We start from the raw sequence: 14760 nt of genomic DNA on the forward strand, positions 1-14760 counted from the left end.
GAATTTCTGTCCCAATTGAGCTTTCCATGTGAATTTCATAGCGATGTTGTTTTGCTGCTATGTGATTCATGCTATAATGAACACTAATGCTGATTACAAGGTCTCAGTCCCGACATTGGTGGTTGAGAACGCCATTCTCGATATGACTATCAAATGACATTTATTATGAGTAAAACTAGCTTTTATGTATGAGGACCGCCCACCTCCTATAGCACACTTGGCTCGAACTTAGTAGAAGCTGAGAACGCATAAGAATCCACACCACAACACAAGATATGTGGCTGCCCACCATGGAAAAGCAATGATTCCGAATACAGAAAGAAAGAAGACCCCGTAAGCTAGCCCCAACAGCATCATTGAAGAAAACTGGCACATCTCTTGCCACGGGAGACTCCAGAACCACCGATTAGTGTTGCGGTAACCTCTTGTTATTGCAGCTTTACATCTGAACCAAAGCAGAGGCCTGGAACTACGCAGAGCCTCGTTACCACCTGGCGACAAAGCATGAAGAAGAGAGACAGTCATTTGTTGAAGAGGATAGCAGTTTGTGGAAAGAAGTATATGGCTGCAAAAGTGAGTCGCGGTTTCAAGTTTCGTATAATAAATTAAACATCTAAATGCATCAGAAGAAGGTCAAGTAAGTGCCGAACACACCGGTAAGGGCCAACACAATGTAACCAGTTCTGTAAACACCCTTGAGGGTCAACTCCTTACCAAAATCCCAAACCAAGTGTCTGAGGCCGTTGAAGGAGTGGAAGGTGAATGGGAAAGCCATGGCGGCCTTAGCGCCAAGCTTGACGGCAAATGGCAAGCCGGCGAATGCAGAGACAAGGGTAGAGGCCTCAAATGGGAAACCCAAAAGAGCAGAGGCGGCGTAGGTCACAGTCAAGGCGTAGAAAGCACCAGACATGGCCACACCAGTAACTCTGTGCAAACCGGACAAGTACCATGTGAGCTGGGGCTGGTAAATCTGCAAGTGAGGAGAAACGGGACGGTTCTTTCTTTGGTTGACAAGAAGTTCCTGCTCCTGCTCGTGACTAATCTTCATGCTCTCAGTGGAGTTAAATCTAACGTTTCTGAGCATAGCCGAAGTCATGGCTGGCGATCTAGCGATCGAAGTTCTTGCAAGGGCTGTATGTTAGTATTTGATAGGCAGAATCAAACGATAGAATAATGAGCAACCAGCCAGAGATAATGACCACATAACATATTGGTTCCGGCTTATCTAGTAAGGCGGGTGGAACCTTAGTATGGTTCTGAATCAGGGAGCGTGGAATAGTGGAAAGATTCGGGTCTTCAAATTGTTCTCAGCATGGTAATTCACTCACTTTCATCGTTAAGTCAAAAACATACGTCTCAAACCAACACGGCAAAGCATTTTGTATGGTATTGTCGTTAGTAGGTAGTGTTTAACTTAGGATAGCTTTTCTCATTTTTTTCCCCCGGGACCCGCGAGCCAATGGGACACCCAGGAATTAGGCTGGCCCGGGGTAATGATCACGTGCACAGAATCATGTGTAAGCTATACCTACTGAGTTATCCATCATCATTGTGAAAGATTTCCCACAGAGGTCTCACTTTCTTGGTTCAATTCAAAGGTTCGAGTTCCCTGGTCTTCGTTTCTCTTGGCCAATTCCCTCTCGGTCCGTGTTCGGCATTTGTCACGTGTCGATAGCCTCATCCAATTTGGAAGTCCGTTGACAAACGATACCAAAGTAAGTAACATTTAGCAAATCTAGACATTACTCGTCTCTAGGTCCTTGGGTGGGATAGACGCCTTCACCTTCCCAGAACGGCGATATCGATAAAGACTATACACAGGCATCAACGGTATCAGGAAAGCGCATCCTTGCATCCTCGCGGCACCCCATTTGTAACTTAACTAATCCGAACCCAGAAGCCATCGAGTCTATTCCTAGCGAAGGCTTCTGCTATCTTCAAACTATCACCATTTTTTCCAGCTCCACTCCAAAGTACCTCATCAAGTCCTAAGTTAAGGCAACGAGCTAGACCAAGAAATGGGAACCAGCACAGTGGCCACTACCGAGGAGCCTCTGCTAACACAAAATGACACTGACGGAAGTGAGCCGAAGCCCCTTCCGAGACATCCAAATGAAACATATGAGGATTATGGAAAGGGCCTTCCGAAGAAGCTTGAGCGAAGGGATGAAGAACACGACATCCAAAATGATGACAACCAGATACCCCAGGAAGATGGCAAGCAGAGCTCACACGATAATCAAAGTCCAGCTGAGTCCAATACAGGATCTACGACTCCAGTTGATCCTTCTGAAGGTGACGAGGATTCTAACAAAGAGTATTTGAATGATCTACAGTTCAAGAAGAAAGATCTCAAGAAACCAAGAACCCAGTCATTCCAACTGGTCTTATCCACTGCATCGCTCAAGTCCTTGAGACAGACAGAGCCGGCTAATCCTCCTGCGCTACAAAGAAACTCAAGTAACCTTGGCAACATGAGCCTGACGGGAACGGGCAACCACAAGAACTTCCAGTCATTCATCCAAGCACCTGTGCTTTCGTCAGTCAGTAATCTTCGTGCATTGGACAATATAGTGATTGGACAGCAACTACCCTTTGATCACAAGGACCCACCATCGGAAAGCGAACTGAATAGACTGAGACACAACAGCAATGTGACGCAGTCGAGTACTCAACCGGTGATAAAGGATGACCGTGACGATGATGACGAATACAGAGAAGAGACAATACTACAACAACAGAAACTCACTCTTAATGCCTTGAAAAAGCTTTCTTTGTCCTTAGCACCAATTATAAGATCTGACGAAGAGACTGGACCTGAATCCAGGCAACTCACAACAAAACTGCTTAACGGTCTGCTCAAGCCGGAGTCGAAGCTTGAACAGAGAAAAGAAGAAGGAAACAATAAGCTGCAAACAGAGAATCGTACTAAACCATATCAACCAGCACAGGTTGACTTGAGTCTGTTTGCAAGTCTCACACGACAGAACAAACATCTCACAGAACCCCAACTTCCTCCATCACAAGGGAAGCCTACCAACCAACCAAATGAACGATCCAAGAATGCCCCTTTATCTTCCGAACGTGACTATCACATTGATATGCAACGACAAATGCTTAGCATGCAAAATCAAACCAATGGTAGCGAACCCGCACAGAAGCTCTATGGTCAAACCCTGCTTATCGAGCCTGATCCAGTTACTGACATCAAGAGTGCACCACAGCAAACTAAGGGCCCTATCAACCACTCCAACTTAAATCTTCACAGTCACAAACTTCAACAATCCCAATCGCAAGTGCTGATGAATGCTCCAAGTCAGCCGCTTTCTCACAGCCAATCTCTTGGACAGCTTCAGAGCCAAAAAAGTGAAACAGAGCTTAATCCGGTCGTTCCACCCATGGACATGAATGTGCGTAATAGGAAGACGAGTCAAGCTGAGGATACCTTACCGAAACATGCTAGCTTGGCCGACAAAAGAATTCAGCAAATCAAGGGATTCAGAAACCCAATGTATATTCCAGCAGTATTGCGAAAAACATTGGACAAGGATGCTGATTTAGGGCCTTTGTCCAGCAATCTGACTGACACTGGCAGAGAGTCTTACTTTGAAGGACTCTCCAGAGTAGGGCTGCCAAACCGAGACCATGGCTCTAGCTCCAATTCCATACGTTCGGTTGACCTGGCGGACAATACCATTGCCTCGCCTAGCCTCCCATTCACGGGGCCCTACACGCTCAACAAGAAGCAATATGAACACATATTGAAAGCTGCACCTACAAGAAAACATTGGCTTAAGGATGAAGCTGTATCTGAATGTGGTATAACCACTTGTCGCAAGAACTTCAACTTTTTTGAGCGCAGACACCATTGCCGTCGCTGTGGTGGTATTTTCTGCAAAGAGCACACGCTGCACTATTTGTATATCAACCACCTTGCTCAATTCACTACTGGTGGCCGCGGAACACTCTCCCGTGTTTGCGACAATTGCATTGAAGAGTACAACGAGTTCATGAAGCAGGAGTTTGGCGTGACATGTCACAGACCAAGAAGCTCGATAGATGTGACAACAGCGCCTTTGGAGGAACCAGAGGTCAAACCTTCGAACAAACCTGCTTTGAGCCCACGTAAGGAATTGCTCAAGTACAAGAACCCACACCAGCGGCCAAGAAACCAGATCTCTCCTCAAGTACAAATTGGAAAGGGCTATGCCCGCGAAGATCAATCCACCGAGCAAGTTGCAGGCAGCGTCCCCGCCAATTGGAGTTGGTCATCATTTTAATGTCGTGTCTACAAATAGGAATAATATAAGTAGTCAGATTGCGAGGTTTTGCAGCCTGTCAAACCCACGAGAGGGCGCCTCTGGCCTGCACATACGCGCTCGAGGAACCTCACCAATTTTCGTATCGTCGCATTAACAAGTGTTCAACACCCACCTTCATTCAACCCTTCCCCTCAATCATATAAAGACACAGTATGACCAAACCGTCCACGGTGCTAGGTGTCAAAATTGACACGGTGCGGTTGCTTCTTCGTACTGTTATTTTCATTTCAATTGCGGGAGCTGCTATCTCCTCGCGTCTATTTTCAGTTATTCGGTTTGAATCCATTATCCATGAGTTCGACCCTTGGTTTAACTTCAGAGCCACAAAGTATTTGGTTTCTCACTCATTCTACGACTTTTTGAATTGGTTCGATGACAGAACTTGGTATCCTTTGGGCAGAGTCACTGGTGGCACTTTGTACCCAGGATTGATGGTTACTTCCGGTGTGATTTGGCACACGTTAAGAGACTGGTTCGGCTTGCCCGTGGATATCCGTAACATCTGTGTGATGCTTGCACCAGCATTTTCGGGTATCACTGCCATCTTCACTTACTACTTCACGAAGGAGATGAAAGACTCCAACGCGGGACTTTTGGCCGCCATTTTCATGGGTATCGCCCCAGGTTACATCTCTCGTTCCGTGGCAGGCTCATATGATAACGAGGCTATTGCTATCACCTTGCTCATGGCCACATTTTACTTGTGGATCAAAGCCATGAAGGTTGGCTCCATTTTCTACGGTACTTTGACTGCCTTGTCGTACTTCTACATGGTGTCTGCATGGGGTGGTTACGTTTTCATCACCAACTTGATCCCATTGCACGTTTTTGTGTTGATCTTGATGGGTCGTTATAACCACCGCTTGTACACTGCCTACACCACATGGTATGCCTTGGGAACTATCGCGTCGATGCAGATTCCTTTTGTTGGTTTCTTGCCTATCCGCTCGAACGACCATATGGCTGCATTGGGTGTCTTTGGTTTGTTGCAGTTGGTTGCTTTTGGTGCCTACGTTCGTTCAAACGTCCCCACCGCTCAGTTCAAGGTGTTTTTGACCGTGTCTCTTTTCTTCACTACCCTTTTGGGTGTGGCTGGTTTGACCGCCTTGACTGCCGCTGGCTGGATTGCGCCATGGACTGGTAGATTTTACTCTTTGTGGGACACCAATTACGCCAAGATTCATATCCCAATCATTGCGTCTGTCTCTGAGCATCAACCTACCGCATGGCCCGCATTCTTTTTCGACACTAACATGTTGATTTGGTTGTTCCCAGCAGGTGTATTCTTCTGCTTCCAGGAGATGCGTGACGAGCACCTTTTCATTATTATTTATGGTGTCCTTGGTTCCTACTTCGCTGGTGTTATGGTTAGATTGATGTTGACTTTGACCCCAGTTGTTTGTGTTGCCGCTGCCATTGCATTGTCCAAGTTGTTCGATGTTTACATGGATGTATCCGACATTTTCGGCTCCGAGGCTGCCGTCGAGGAGGTCTCTGAGAAGAAGAAGAAGGGACCCGCCAAGCAAGGCAAACAATTCCCCATCTTCAAGCTTCTCAGCAAGGGTGTCGTGTTGGCTTCATTCGTGTACTACCTTGTCTTCTTCGTGTTGCACTGTACCTGGGTGACTTCTCATGCCTACTCCTCACCTTCTGTGGTGTTGGCCTCACGTAATCCAGATGGCACTCAAAACATCATCGACGACTACAGAGAGGCCTACTACTGGTTGAGAATGAACACTCCAGAGGATGCCAAGGTCATGGCCTGGTGGGATTACGGCTACCAAATTGGTGGTATGGCCGACAGAACCACCTTGGTTGACAACAACACTTGGAACAACACTCATATCGCTACTGTGGGTAAGGCAATGGCCACCAACGAAGAGAACGCATACGAGATTTTGAAAAAGCATGATGTCGATTATGTGCTCGTTATTTTCGGTGGTGTATTGGGATACTCCGGTGACGATATGAATAAGTTCCTTTGGATGGTGAGGATCTCCGAAGGTATTTGGCCCGATGAGATCCACGAAAGAGACTACTTCAGTACCAGAGGTGAGTACAAGGTCGACAAGGATGCCTCGGAAACCATGAAGAACTCCATGATGTACAAGATGTCCTACTACAGATTCGCCGAATTGTTCGGCGGCAGAGAGGCGCAGGACAGAGCTCGTGGACAAGTCATTCCCTCGGACCCCATCACGCTTGACACTGTAGAGGAAGCTTTCACGTCGCAAAACTGGATTGTGAGAATCTACAAGGTCAAGGATCTTGATAATCTTGGTAGAGAACCCAAGGCAGCAGCCGACTTTGAGAGAGGAACTTCCGGGGCAAACAAGAGGGTGAGGGCCGTGAAGAAGCCCGCTTTGGACTTGAGGGTTTAAGAAAATGAATATAGATTTGAAAATAAAAAATGAATTCAAATGGTATATGCTTACGGAGCTTTCGCGTAAAGCCATCACACATCCGGAGATATCCTCCACTTAGACATTGTGCATTACCCCACTCGCTAAAGTACTTAAGAATCCCGTATCCCTCTATTCAAACAACAATACCAAAGATGCCAGGGGGACCTTTAGATCTTGAAAGCCAGCTTGTGTTCTATCGGAAATACCATTTCAACCACAAAAACGTTGCCATCCATTTGGGCTGCATTCCATTGATTCTATTGTCTGCGATTGCCTTGGCCACAAGAACGACAATCCTCGGCAAGGACCATCCATATATCTCCACCGGATCGATAGTGGCATGGACTTATGGACTATACTATGCTATCTTGGACTGGCAGCTCGGTATTCCTAGCTTCGGAGTTTTGGTAACCTTTGCCTACTTCATTAGGTCTTTCTATCTCAGCTTGGGTCCCGAGTCAATAATCAGCCAGTCACAATTCACTCAAATCGCTTTGGGCATTCACATCGTCTGCTGGTTGGCCCAGTTTTATGGACATGCTGTGCATGAGAAGAGAGCCCCTGCCTTGATGGACAACTTGCTTCAAGCTCTAGTACTTGCCCCTTTCTTTGTTGTATTCGAGGTTGCTTTTGCCTTAGGCTACAAGTTGGATATCAAGAAGAATATGGATAACAAAGCTGGTAAGTTGGTTATGGAGATGAACAAAAAAGAAAAGGAGAAGAAGAAGGCAACCTGAGTTGCTCACAGCACATTCTCTGATTTGGCAGTACGCAAGTACTCTTCATATTTTTCAGAGACTTCTTTCTCGTGGATTGAGGTACCTGTTACCTGGTTCCCAATTGCTGTATGTTAGTATGATGATATATGAATATGACACAATACACGTACTAAACCATCCCGATCTGATGTTATGATCGCGGCCGAAGATCTCGAGTTTCCGAGCATGTTTACCAACAAGGCGCTCGACTATGTCGTAAAGCTCATCTGGCTTTCTAGAGGTTTCTCTGGTGCCACTCACGATGTAGTCAAGGTCAATCTTTCTGTTTAGCCACTGCGGATTGCCTTTTATCCCAACAATAAGGTTTTCTTTCGAATGGTTCAACCAATGGCCCGTTCTGCCTGTCACAATGGTTCTTCTAAGTTGGTTGAGCTTGACCCAGATCATTTCATCGGAAATGGTGTATCCCCATTGAGCGAGGGCCTTACGACCTATCTCGATAGATCTGCCAGTGACCCACAAAAAGAGGATTCCCTCATCTTGGAGCTCATGCATGGGCAATGATAAGAGCTCAGCATCTTTGCATGTTCCATAAGGAAGAGACATGTGGATATCCCAAGCGGGGTCCGAGATGATTGCAGCGAATTTGCCCAAAATTGGGAATGGGAGCAGACGTACATCACATCTAATCCACTGAGGAGGCAATTCGGGAAGAACAACGCCAGGCTCTCCAATTGTGTAGTCAATTGCAAGCTCTGCAAGTTCGCTAGGCAATGTGTCATTCTCCTGTTGTTGAGGTTGCAAGGTATAGTAATGAAGGTAGCGACAGCTTTTGAGCTTATGACATGTATCCAAGTAAGAACAATTGCCAAGAGTCATATCCGTAGAGCTCGTTATCAAAGGCAAATAATGAACTTTCTGTCTCTGACAATTGTAAAGAGCCTTTGATAATTGGGTTCGATTTGTATTGATGATCTTGCGAAGTTTGGCGTTGGAAGGCAAATCCAGCACACTCAGGCCAAAGCTACGAGTGTTGAAGCACAACTTGGCAAGGGTTTGACTATGTTCAGCGTCATCGCAAGCTTCATAAAATGCCCTTCTAACCGTTATCTGCTTAGCGCGTTCGATAGCAAGGTTCTGGCAAGCTGTAGGTTTCCCTACTAACTTCCAAATCTCTGAGGAATCACCATCAATGAGCAGATGACTTTTCTGAACCTCCCTTGGACCAAAAAGCTTTGCTAACCTTTCGTTGATTGAGTTTGATCTTTCTGGAGTCGAAGGAACAAAGGCTGGTGTCTCCTCCCCGTCAACTAGTCTTTTGAAGAACTCAAGTTTCAACTTATTGATAAAAACGAGCTCAAGACCCGGATGCTTATGGGTCTTTCTGAATTCCAAAGCGTTGTTGACAAGGCAATTGAATTTCTCAATTTGGATTTGAAATTCTTCTCTTGAACAAGCCAACATCTCTTTCTTCCTCAGGCAGAACGAGTTGAAGACAATGAAGATGTTGTCAAGATTACCCATCCATGGACGTTGGATGAGTCCATCGCCATAAATTAGGAAGAATTCTGCAAAAATGTAATAGGTGAACATAGTGAGAGAAAATCAGGGAATTGGCCGACTTTTATAATTTGGGGGGCACTTTTTTGCAGCCGCTTACGCAGGTGAAACAGGACGCACCTCCTCGCTTAAGCTCTCGAGGAAAGCGCTAATTTATCAGCTACGGGGGGATCCTCAAACTCATTTCAAACTTTTATTTATACATTTCTAGACTCAAAAGCCAAAAGGATTATCAGCAGTGGCGGCCTGCAAGTTGGCTCTTCTGCCGGTCTGCTGTGACTGCAATGGAGCATTACCGAAACCGAGACCCGTAGGCTGCGACTGCAATGGTTGATCGCCAAAACCTTCGAATTGATTCTGGCCAAAGTTCTGACCGAACGTTGTCGGAGGCTGTTGCTGCTGTTGTGGTTGTTGTGGGAAGTTACCCCCAATAGATGTGTTTTGGAACATGTTGGTCATCTGGTCCATACCTGGCTGTTGAGGTTGGCCAAATTGACCAAATGGTTGTTGCTGCTGTTGTTGCTGCTGAGGAGCGCCGAACAGTGTTTGTGGCATTCCAGAAGGCTGGCCGAATGAAGTCTGAGGGAACCCACCCGTGGGCTGGTTGCTGAAGGAAGTTTGGGGGAAGCCTCCAGTCGCCTGACCTCCAAACGAGGTGTTGGGCATACCACCTGTGGCTTGATTGCCAAAGGAAGTTTGGGGCATCAAACCGCCAGTGATTTGTCTGCCAAACGAAGATTGAGGTACGAACTTGTTTAATCCACCGGTAGTTTGACTGCCTAATTGGCCTCCTGTTGGCTGCTGGCTAAATGACGTCTGAGGCTGCTGACCAAACGAGGGCTGTGGCTGTTGACCGAATGAGGTTTGAGGCTGACCAAAGTTGGTTTGCTGTTGGCCAAAGCCGCCAGTTAGCTGTTGGCCAAATGTAGTGGGCGGTTGCTGATTGTATCCTCCAGTAGGCTGCTGGCTGAATGTTGTTGGTGGTTGTTGACCGTAGCCTCCAGTTGGCTGCTGTCCAAAGGTCGTTTGTGGCTGTTGGCCGAAAGACGTCTGCGGCTGTTGGCCCTGGCCAGTCGGCTGCTGTCCGAAGGTGGTTTGAGGCATCGTCACATTACCGGGTTGCAAGGGGACAAATGAGCTTGTGGGCTGCAATGGCATCTGGCCAAAAGAAGTTGGTGGTGGTGGAGCTGGGCGAAGCTGCTGCATTTGACCGGTTTGAAGAGGAAGCATACCAGATGTTTGTTGTTGGCCTAAACCGGTGGGCTGAATAGGCATGAAGCCAGTTGGCTGGGCAGTAATTGGCATGAATCCCGTTGGCTGAGCGGTCATGTAGCCACCGGTTTGCATTGGAACAAAAGGTCCACCGGTACGTACAAGGACAAGAGGGGCCTGTCCACCAGTCTTTTGTAGAGGGACCAAGCCAGTAGGTTGGTTTTGAGCAGTCTGGTTCTGTTGGGCTGGCTGAGCCGACAGAGCAGCGGTCTTGGACGGAGTCAAAGCAGGAGCAGATGGTAAACTCAGTGGAGTATCCTTGGAAGGAGTCTGAGGAGGTTTGTTGGCCTCCAATGGCTTGATGTCGACAAGATCCTGTAAAGAACCAGTATATTGAGGCTTCGATGGAGTCTGAGTCTGAGTGAAGTCCTCGTTCGAGCGAGCAGCTGGCTTGACGGCCCAGGCGTCGTCTTCGAACTTGTTGCCAGCTTTATTGCTGATAGGATCCTCCTTCTCTTTTTGAGGCGATGGAGCTGGAAGAGCGCTAGCGTCAACCTTTGAAATCTCAGTTGAGCTGTTATTCTTCAAAGCACCAGTGGCTTCCGTGAAAAGACCACCGGATGAGGCTGGAGCATCACCTGTCTTCTGTCTTCCATACTTATTGTCCAAGTGCTTCATAACCCTAAGGATATCACCCTCTCTCAAACCAAGAGAACGTAACAAAGATGGGGTAATATCCTCAAGAATGGATTCGTCCATCTGCTCACGCGCAAAGTTGATTGAATAGCGCTGACAGTTACCAATATCAACCCCACAAGTGAGGAAGAAGTCGAACCAGTCGTAATCTGGCTCGCCCAGCGAGGTACCAGTAGTTGCTTTAGGTCTTGATGGCTGAGGAGGAGCAATATCATTGATTGCAGCGACAGAGGAGGTCTTTGCAGGAGAGACCCCGGAAGAGTGAGTTCCTCTATCCTTGCTTCTCTTTGCCATGTGCTTAGCGACCTCGTCCTTGTAGTGCTGAAGCGAGGTGCCGGTGATTTTCTCGACGTATTCCAAATCCTCAATAGATAACTTGGTGGCAGCCACAGCGATTTTCACACCATTTGTTTTATGCAAATGAACTTTGCCTTCCATGCATCCCAAGAACTCAGCTTCGACCTTAAACGAGCCAGTGCTGTCAATCCAGGTTCTAACGCGATGGTAGTTTGGCATATCTTTATCATCGCCTCCGGAACTTGATCTCTTATCCCTGCGTGCTCTATCGCTCTCTCTGATCTTATCTCTCTCGTCACGGCTATGATATCTCAGTTTCTTGTCCACAACGCGGCCCTTGCTGGAGGACTTTTGGGACTTGCGTCTGGAGGGGCCATCAGTCAATTTGTCCAAGTTTGTGGTGCCTAGAATCTCGATATAGCTCGAGGGAACAACACCCCTTTTGCCATTTGAAACACGTTCACACATCCACCATTCTCTTGACTTGGTGTCATCCAAAATGTGCACCTCATCGCCCTCTCTACACGCCAACTCGTCGCTGCCCTGCGATTCGAAATCATACATGAGCACACCGACCTTCTTGTTGGATGAGGAAGTTCTTGTCAGTGCCGCTCTGGCAACTTCACGCAATCCCTTTTGGTTCTCAGCACCCTTCAAGTCACCCAAAACAGCCATGATTGCCTCGGCAACATCCTTACTGCCTGCGTGCAATTCGATCTCGGCATCTGGGTTCTGAAATTTCAAGAAGACGTGCTTCTTTTCATGAGAAAACAGCTCTAGATCTCTAATTCTCCAATTGTTGTCAAGACTCAGCGCCGAACGAAGACGCAATTTCTTGGGGTTCTGCGTGTTGGGCTTGAGAATGATCAAACCATTACCCACAGACACCACAACTGGACGCTTCTTTCTGCCGTCAACTTCGTCAATGTACCAGCGGAAGTACTCACCGTCAAAGTTATGCTCTTTAGGTGGTGATTGAGGCAGGTCGACCGCATACTCTCTGCGAGAAGGGGTCGTGGGCTCCAGGGGTGGACGTTCTCTTCTAGGTTCACTAGCTCCTCCACTAGGACGTGTAGGCATTGGTGGGGGAAGGGCATCTTCAAACTCATCGTCGTCTTCATCGTCTTCCTCTGGTTCTCTGCCTCTAGCTGGGGCTCTATCGACGGGTTGTATCTGTTCCACTGGTCTCTCTGGCTGTTTCACCTCCTCTGGCTCAGCCAGCAGAACTGGTGTTCTATCCTTATGCACGGGAGGTGGAGCAAATGCCGAAATTGGGAGTTGTTGCCTGGCTGGAGTTGGATCAGCAGCAGGGGCAGAAACGGCCTGAGCTTGGGGTTGGGCCAGAGCATTACCCGTCTGCTCAATGTAGTTGGCAGGAATAAAGCCAAAGTTGCTGTTTGAAGCATCTCCAACAAGAAGCCAGTCGGGATCATTCAAATCGTAGATGTTGAAAATGTCCCCCTCCTTGAAACTGAGTTCTTCCTCGGTCTGCTTATCATAGTCGTAGAGACCCCGGCACTGTTTCACCACAGGGGCAACCTCTATGTAATTGGCCGGAACAAGACCAACGGGTTCTTCCACCTCCTCGTCGCCCACAGGGAGCACTCTCTTCTTGGCTTTCCACCAATCATCTATGTCCAGTTTTTCAAGCAAATATAGCAAATCATCTTGCTGGATAGTGAGCTCTTCCTCGGCCTGCGCTGGGTAGTCATACAAGGCTTTGTATACGCCGATGTAGAGCGAGGCCATTTTGCTCTAACCTTGATCTCTGGGGTCGGGTGTAACGATCAACGTTGAGGTTGAGAAATGGTTGAGTTGCGCACACAAAGTTGCGCCGGTTGGTGCCGTGCCAGATTGGATGGGAATTAGTGAATTTTCAATTGTCGAGGGAAGAGAATTGTGGATGGGTTTTTAGAAATTCGAATTTTGGAAATGATAGTTACAATGTGTGGTCGGGTTTGTGGCACAATTCGTGTTCGGTTCGCTGTGGGTACTACGGAGGATAAAGTGAAATGGCGATGATTTATGGAAATATCGTAACATTCTTCATCTTTGTGATTCAACTTGAACATCAAATAGCTTTACTACATAGATTGTGTTGTGCTTGTGCAATTGCTTGGGTGGAATAGGAGAGGCCACCTAACATGCACTGCGAGTTAGATAGAGCGGTTACCAGCACCTTTCTCGGTCCGAAAGCACGCGATACCACAATATTATTACTTTCACCAGCATTCTGTCCAAATTGTTTTGAAAGATTTACTGGACAAGAAAAACTCACCTTGCAATTTGTGAAATTGTATTATTGTCGGTGTGGCTCTCTATTTAAATGCTGCGCCGTTTGCAGCCATTACTTATCTGTTACATCAGCCACTGGATCGTTCATAGTTACAAAACGTCAACATCTTGAAACTAATTCACCTTGCTGATGCCCTCCCCACCTTCAAGCAACACGTTTTCAATGTTCTTCATGGCCATCACAGCAGTGTAGTCGTAGTTTTCCTTGGTAGAGGCACCGATGTGAGGCGTCAAGACAACATCTTGACGGTTGTAAAGGTCGGGGTGCACCTGTGGCTCGCCCTCAAAGACGTCAAGTCCAGCGAACAAGACCTTGCCCAGTTTGAGGCCGTCGACTAAAGCCTGCTCATCAATTACAGGACCTCTACCAATGTTGATGATTCTGAAAGGCTTGGTCATAGCGTCAATGACCTCAGAGTTTACCATGTGGTATGTTTCAGGAGTTCCAGGACAGGCAATGACCACAAGGTCGGCGGCCTCTCTGGCGTCCACGAGAGTCTTGTGGTAGTGAACAGGGAAACCCAAGCTGGCTTCCTGCTCCTTGGACAATGGAGAACGTTTGACGTAGTGAATGTTCATTCCCACGTTCAGCAAGTAGCTTGCAATTGTCTGACCAATGTTTCCAAAACCCACAATGACGACGTTGTGGCCATTAGGACTCAAGCATGGTCTTCCGCCTGCGTAGTGGCCAAAGGAGTAGCCGTGGACGGCATCAAGGTGGCATCTCCCCTTTTCAGAGTCGAATTTGTTGGAATCAAGAAGCTTTCTCATCTGCACGGTGTGGTTGATGTCTGCAGTGAAGGTAGTGGTGAAAGCAGGAAAGTTTCTAAAGGCACACAAGGCGTTGTACAAGACGAGTTCAGCCACAGGCTTGGAAGCACCGTCGGAAGGAACGTTGGTCAAGATGATGCCCTTCTCAGCCATTCTGGCGCCATTGTAAGGCTCGAAGCCCACAGAGCAGATGGAAACAACACGCAAGGACTTTGGAGCTGCCTCGAGAATCTCTCCAGTGAATCCTCCAAGGAGCACAAAACCCAACCAGGCGCCGTATATCGCCTGGATATCATTGAACTTGGTTCTGAAATCCTGGATCACCTGCTCTTTGGAGTCAGGCAACTCGTAGAAAACCGGCTCAACCTTCTTGATAAACTGGGCGTATTCAGGCAAGTCTTTGTTCAAGTCGCCGATGAATAAAACCTTTGGTTTTGTCATTGTGGTAAACTGTGGTGAAACTTTTCATGTAGCACGGAATCC

At 47.4% G+C, this 14760-nt stretch overlaps 5 protein-coding genes across 5 annotated transcripts; 2 read left to right on the forward strand and 3 right to left on the reverse strand.

Moving 5' to 3' along the window:
• Nucleotides 1–622: 622 nt before the first annotated feature.
• C7M61_001645 (succinate dehydrogenase cytochrome b subunit SDH3) lies at nucleotides 623–1096 on the reverse strand (the record flags this gene model as incomplete). Its single annotated transcript, XM_024857046.1, has 1 exon — nucleotides 623–1096. The coding sequence occupies one exon, from the start codon at nucleotides 1094–1096 to the stop codon at nucleotides 623–625; it is 474 nt and encodes a 157-aa protein (XP_024714926.1).
• A 922-nt stretch (nucleotides 1097–2018) lies between these two features.
• Nucleotides 2019–6703, forward strand: STT3 (dolichyl-diphosphooligosaccharide--protein glycosyltransferase subunit; the record flags this gene model as incomplete). The annotated part of the gene is made up of 2 exons (XM_024857047.1): nucleotides 2019–4263; nucleotides 4500–6703. 2 exons carry the CDS (start codon nucleotides 2019–2021, stop codon nucleotides 6701–6703), a joined length of 4449 nt encoding a protein of 1482 aa, XP_024714927.1.
• Nucleotides 6704–6879: 176 nt separating this feature from the next.
• Nucleotides 6880–7464, forward strand: C7M61_001647 (uncharacterized protein; the record flags this gene model as incomplete). Its single annotated transcript, XM_024857048.1, has 1 exon — nucleotides 6880–7464. The coding sequence occupies one exon, from the start codon at nucleotides 6880–6882 to the stop codon at nucleotides 7462–7464; it is 585 nt and encodes a 194-aa protein (XP_024714928.1).
• Nucleotides 7465–7518: 54 nt separating this feature from the next.
• C7M61_001648 (mRNA (N6-adenosine)-methyltransferase) lies at nucleotides 7519–9039 on the reverse strand (the record flags this gene model as incomplete). The annotated part of the gene is made up of 1 exon (XM_024857049.1): nucleotides 7519–9039. One exon carries the CDS (start codon nucleotides 9037–9039, stop codon nucleotides 7519–7521), a length of 1521 nt encoding a protein of 506 aa, XP_024714929.1.
• Nucleotides 9040–9219: 180 nt separating this feature from the next.
• Nucleotides 9220–14718, reverse strand: SLA1 (cytoskeletal protein-binding protein; the record flags this gene model as incomplete). The annotated part of the gene is made up of 2 exons (XM_024857050.1): nucleotides 9220–12929; nucleotides 13650–14718. 2 exons carry the CDS (start codon nucleotides 14716–14718, stop codon nucleotides 9220–9222), a joined length of 4779 nt encoding a protein of 1592 aa, XP_024714930.1.
• Between the last annotated feature and the right edge of the window lie 42 nt (nucleotides 14719–14760).

Source organism: Candidozyma pseudohaemuli (assembly GCF_003013735.1).
Source record: "Candidozyma pseudohaemuli strain B12108 chromosome Unknown scaffold00002, whole genome shotgun sequence".
Classification (NCBI taxonomy): Eukaryota; Fungi; Ascomycota; class Pichiomycetes; order Serinales; family Metschnikowiaceae; genus Candidozyma; species Candidozyma pseudohaemuli.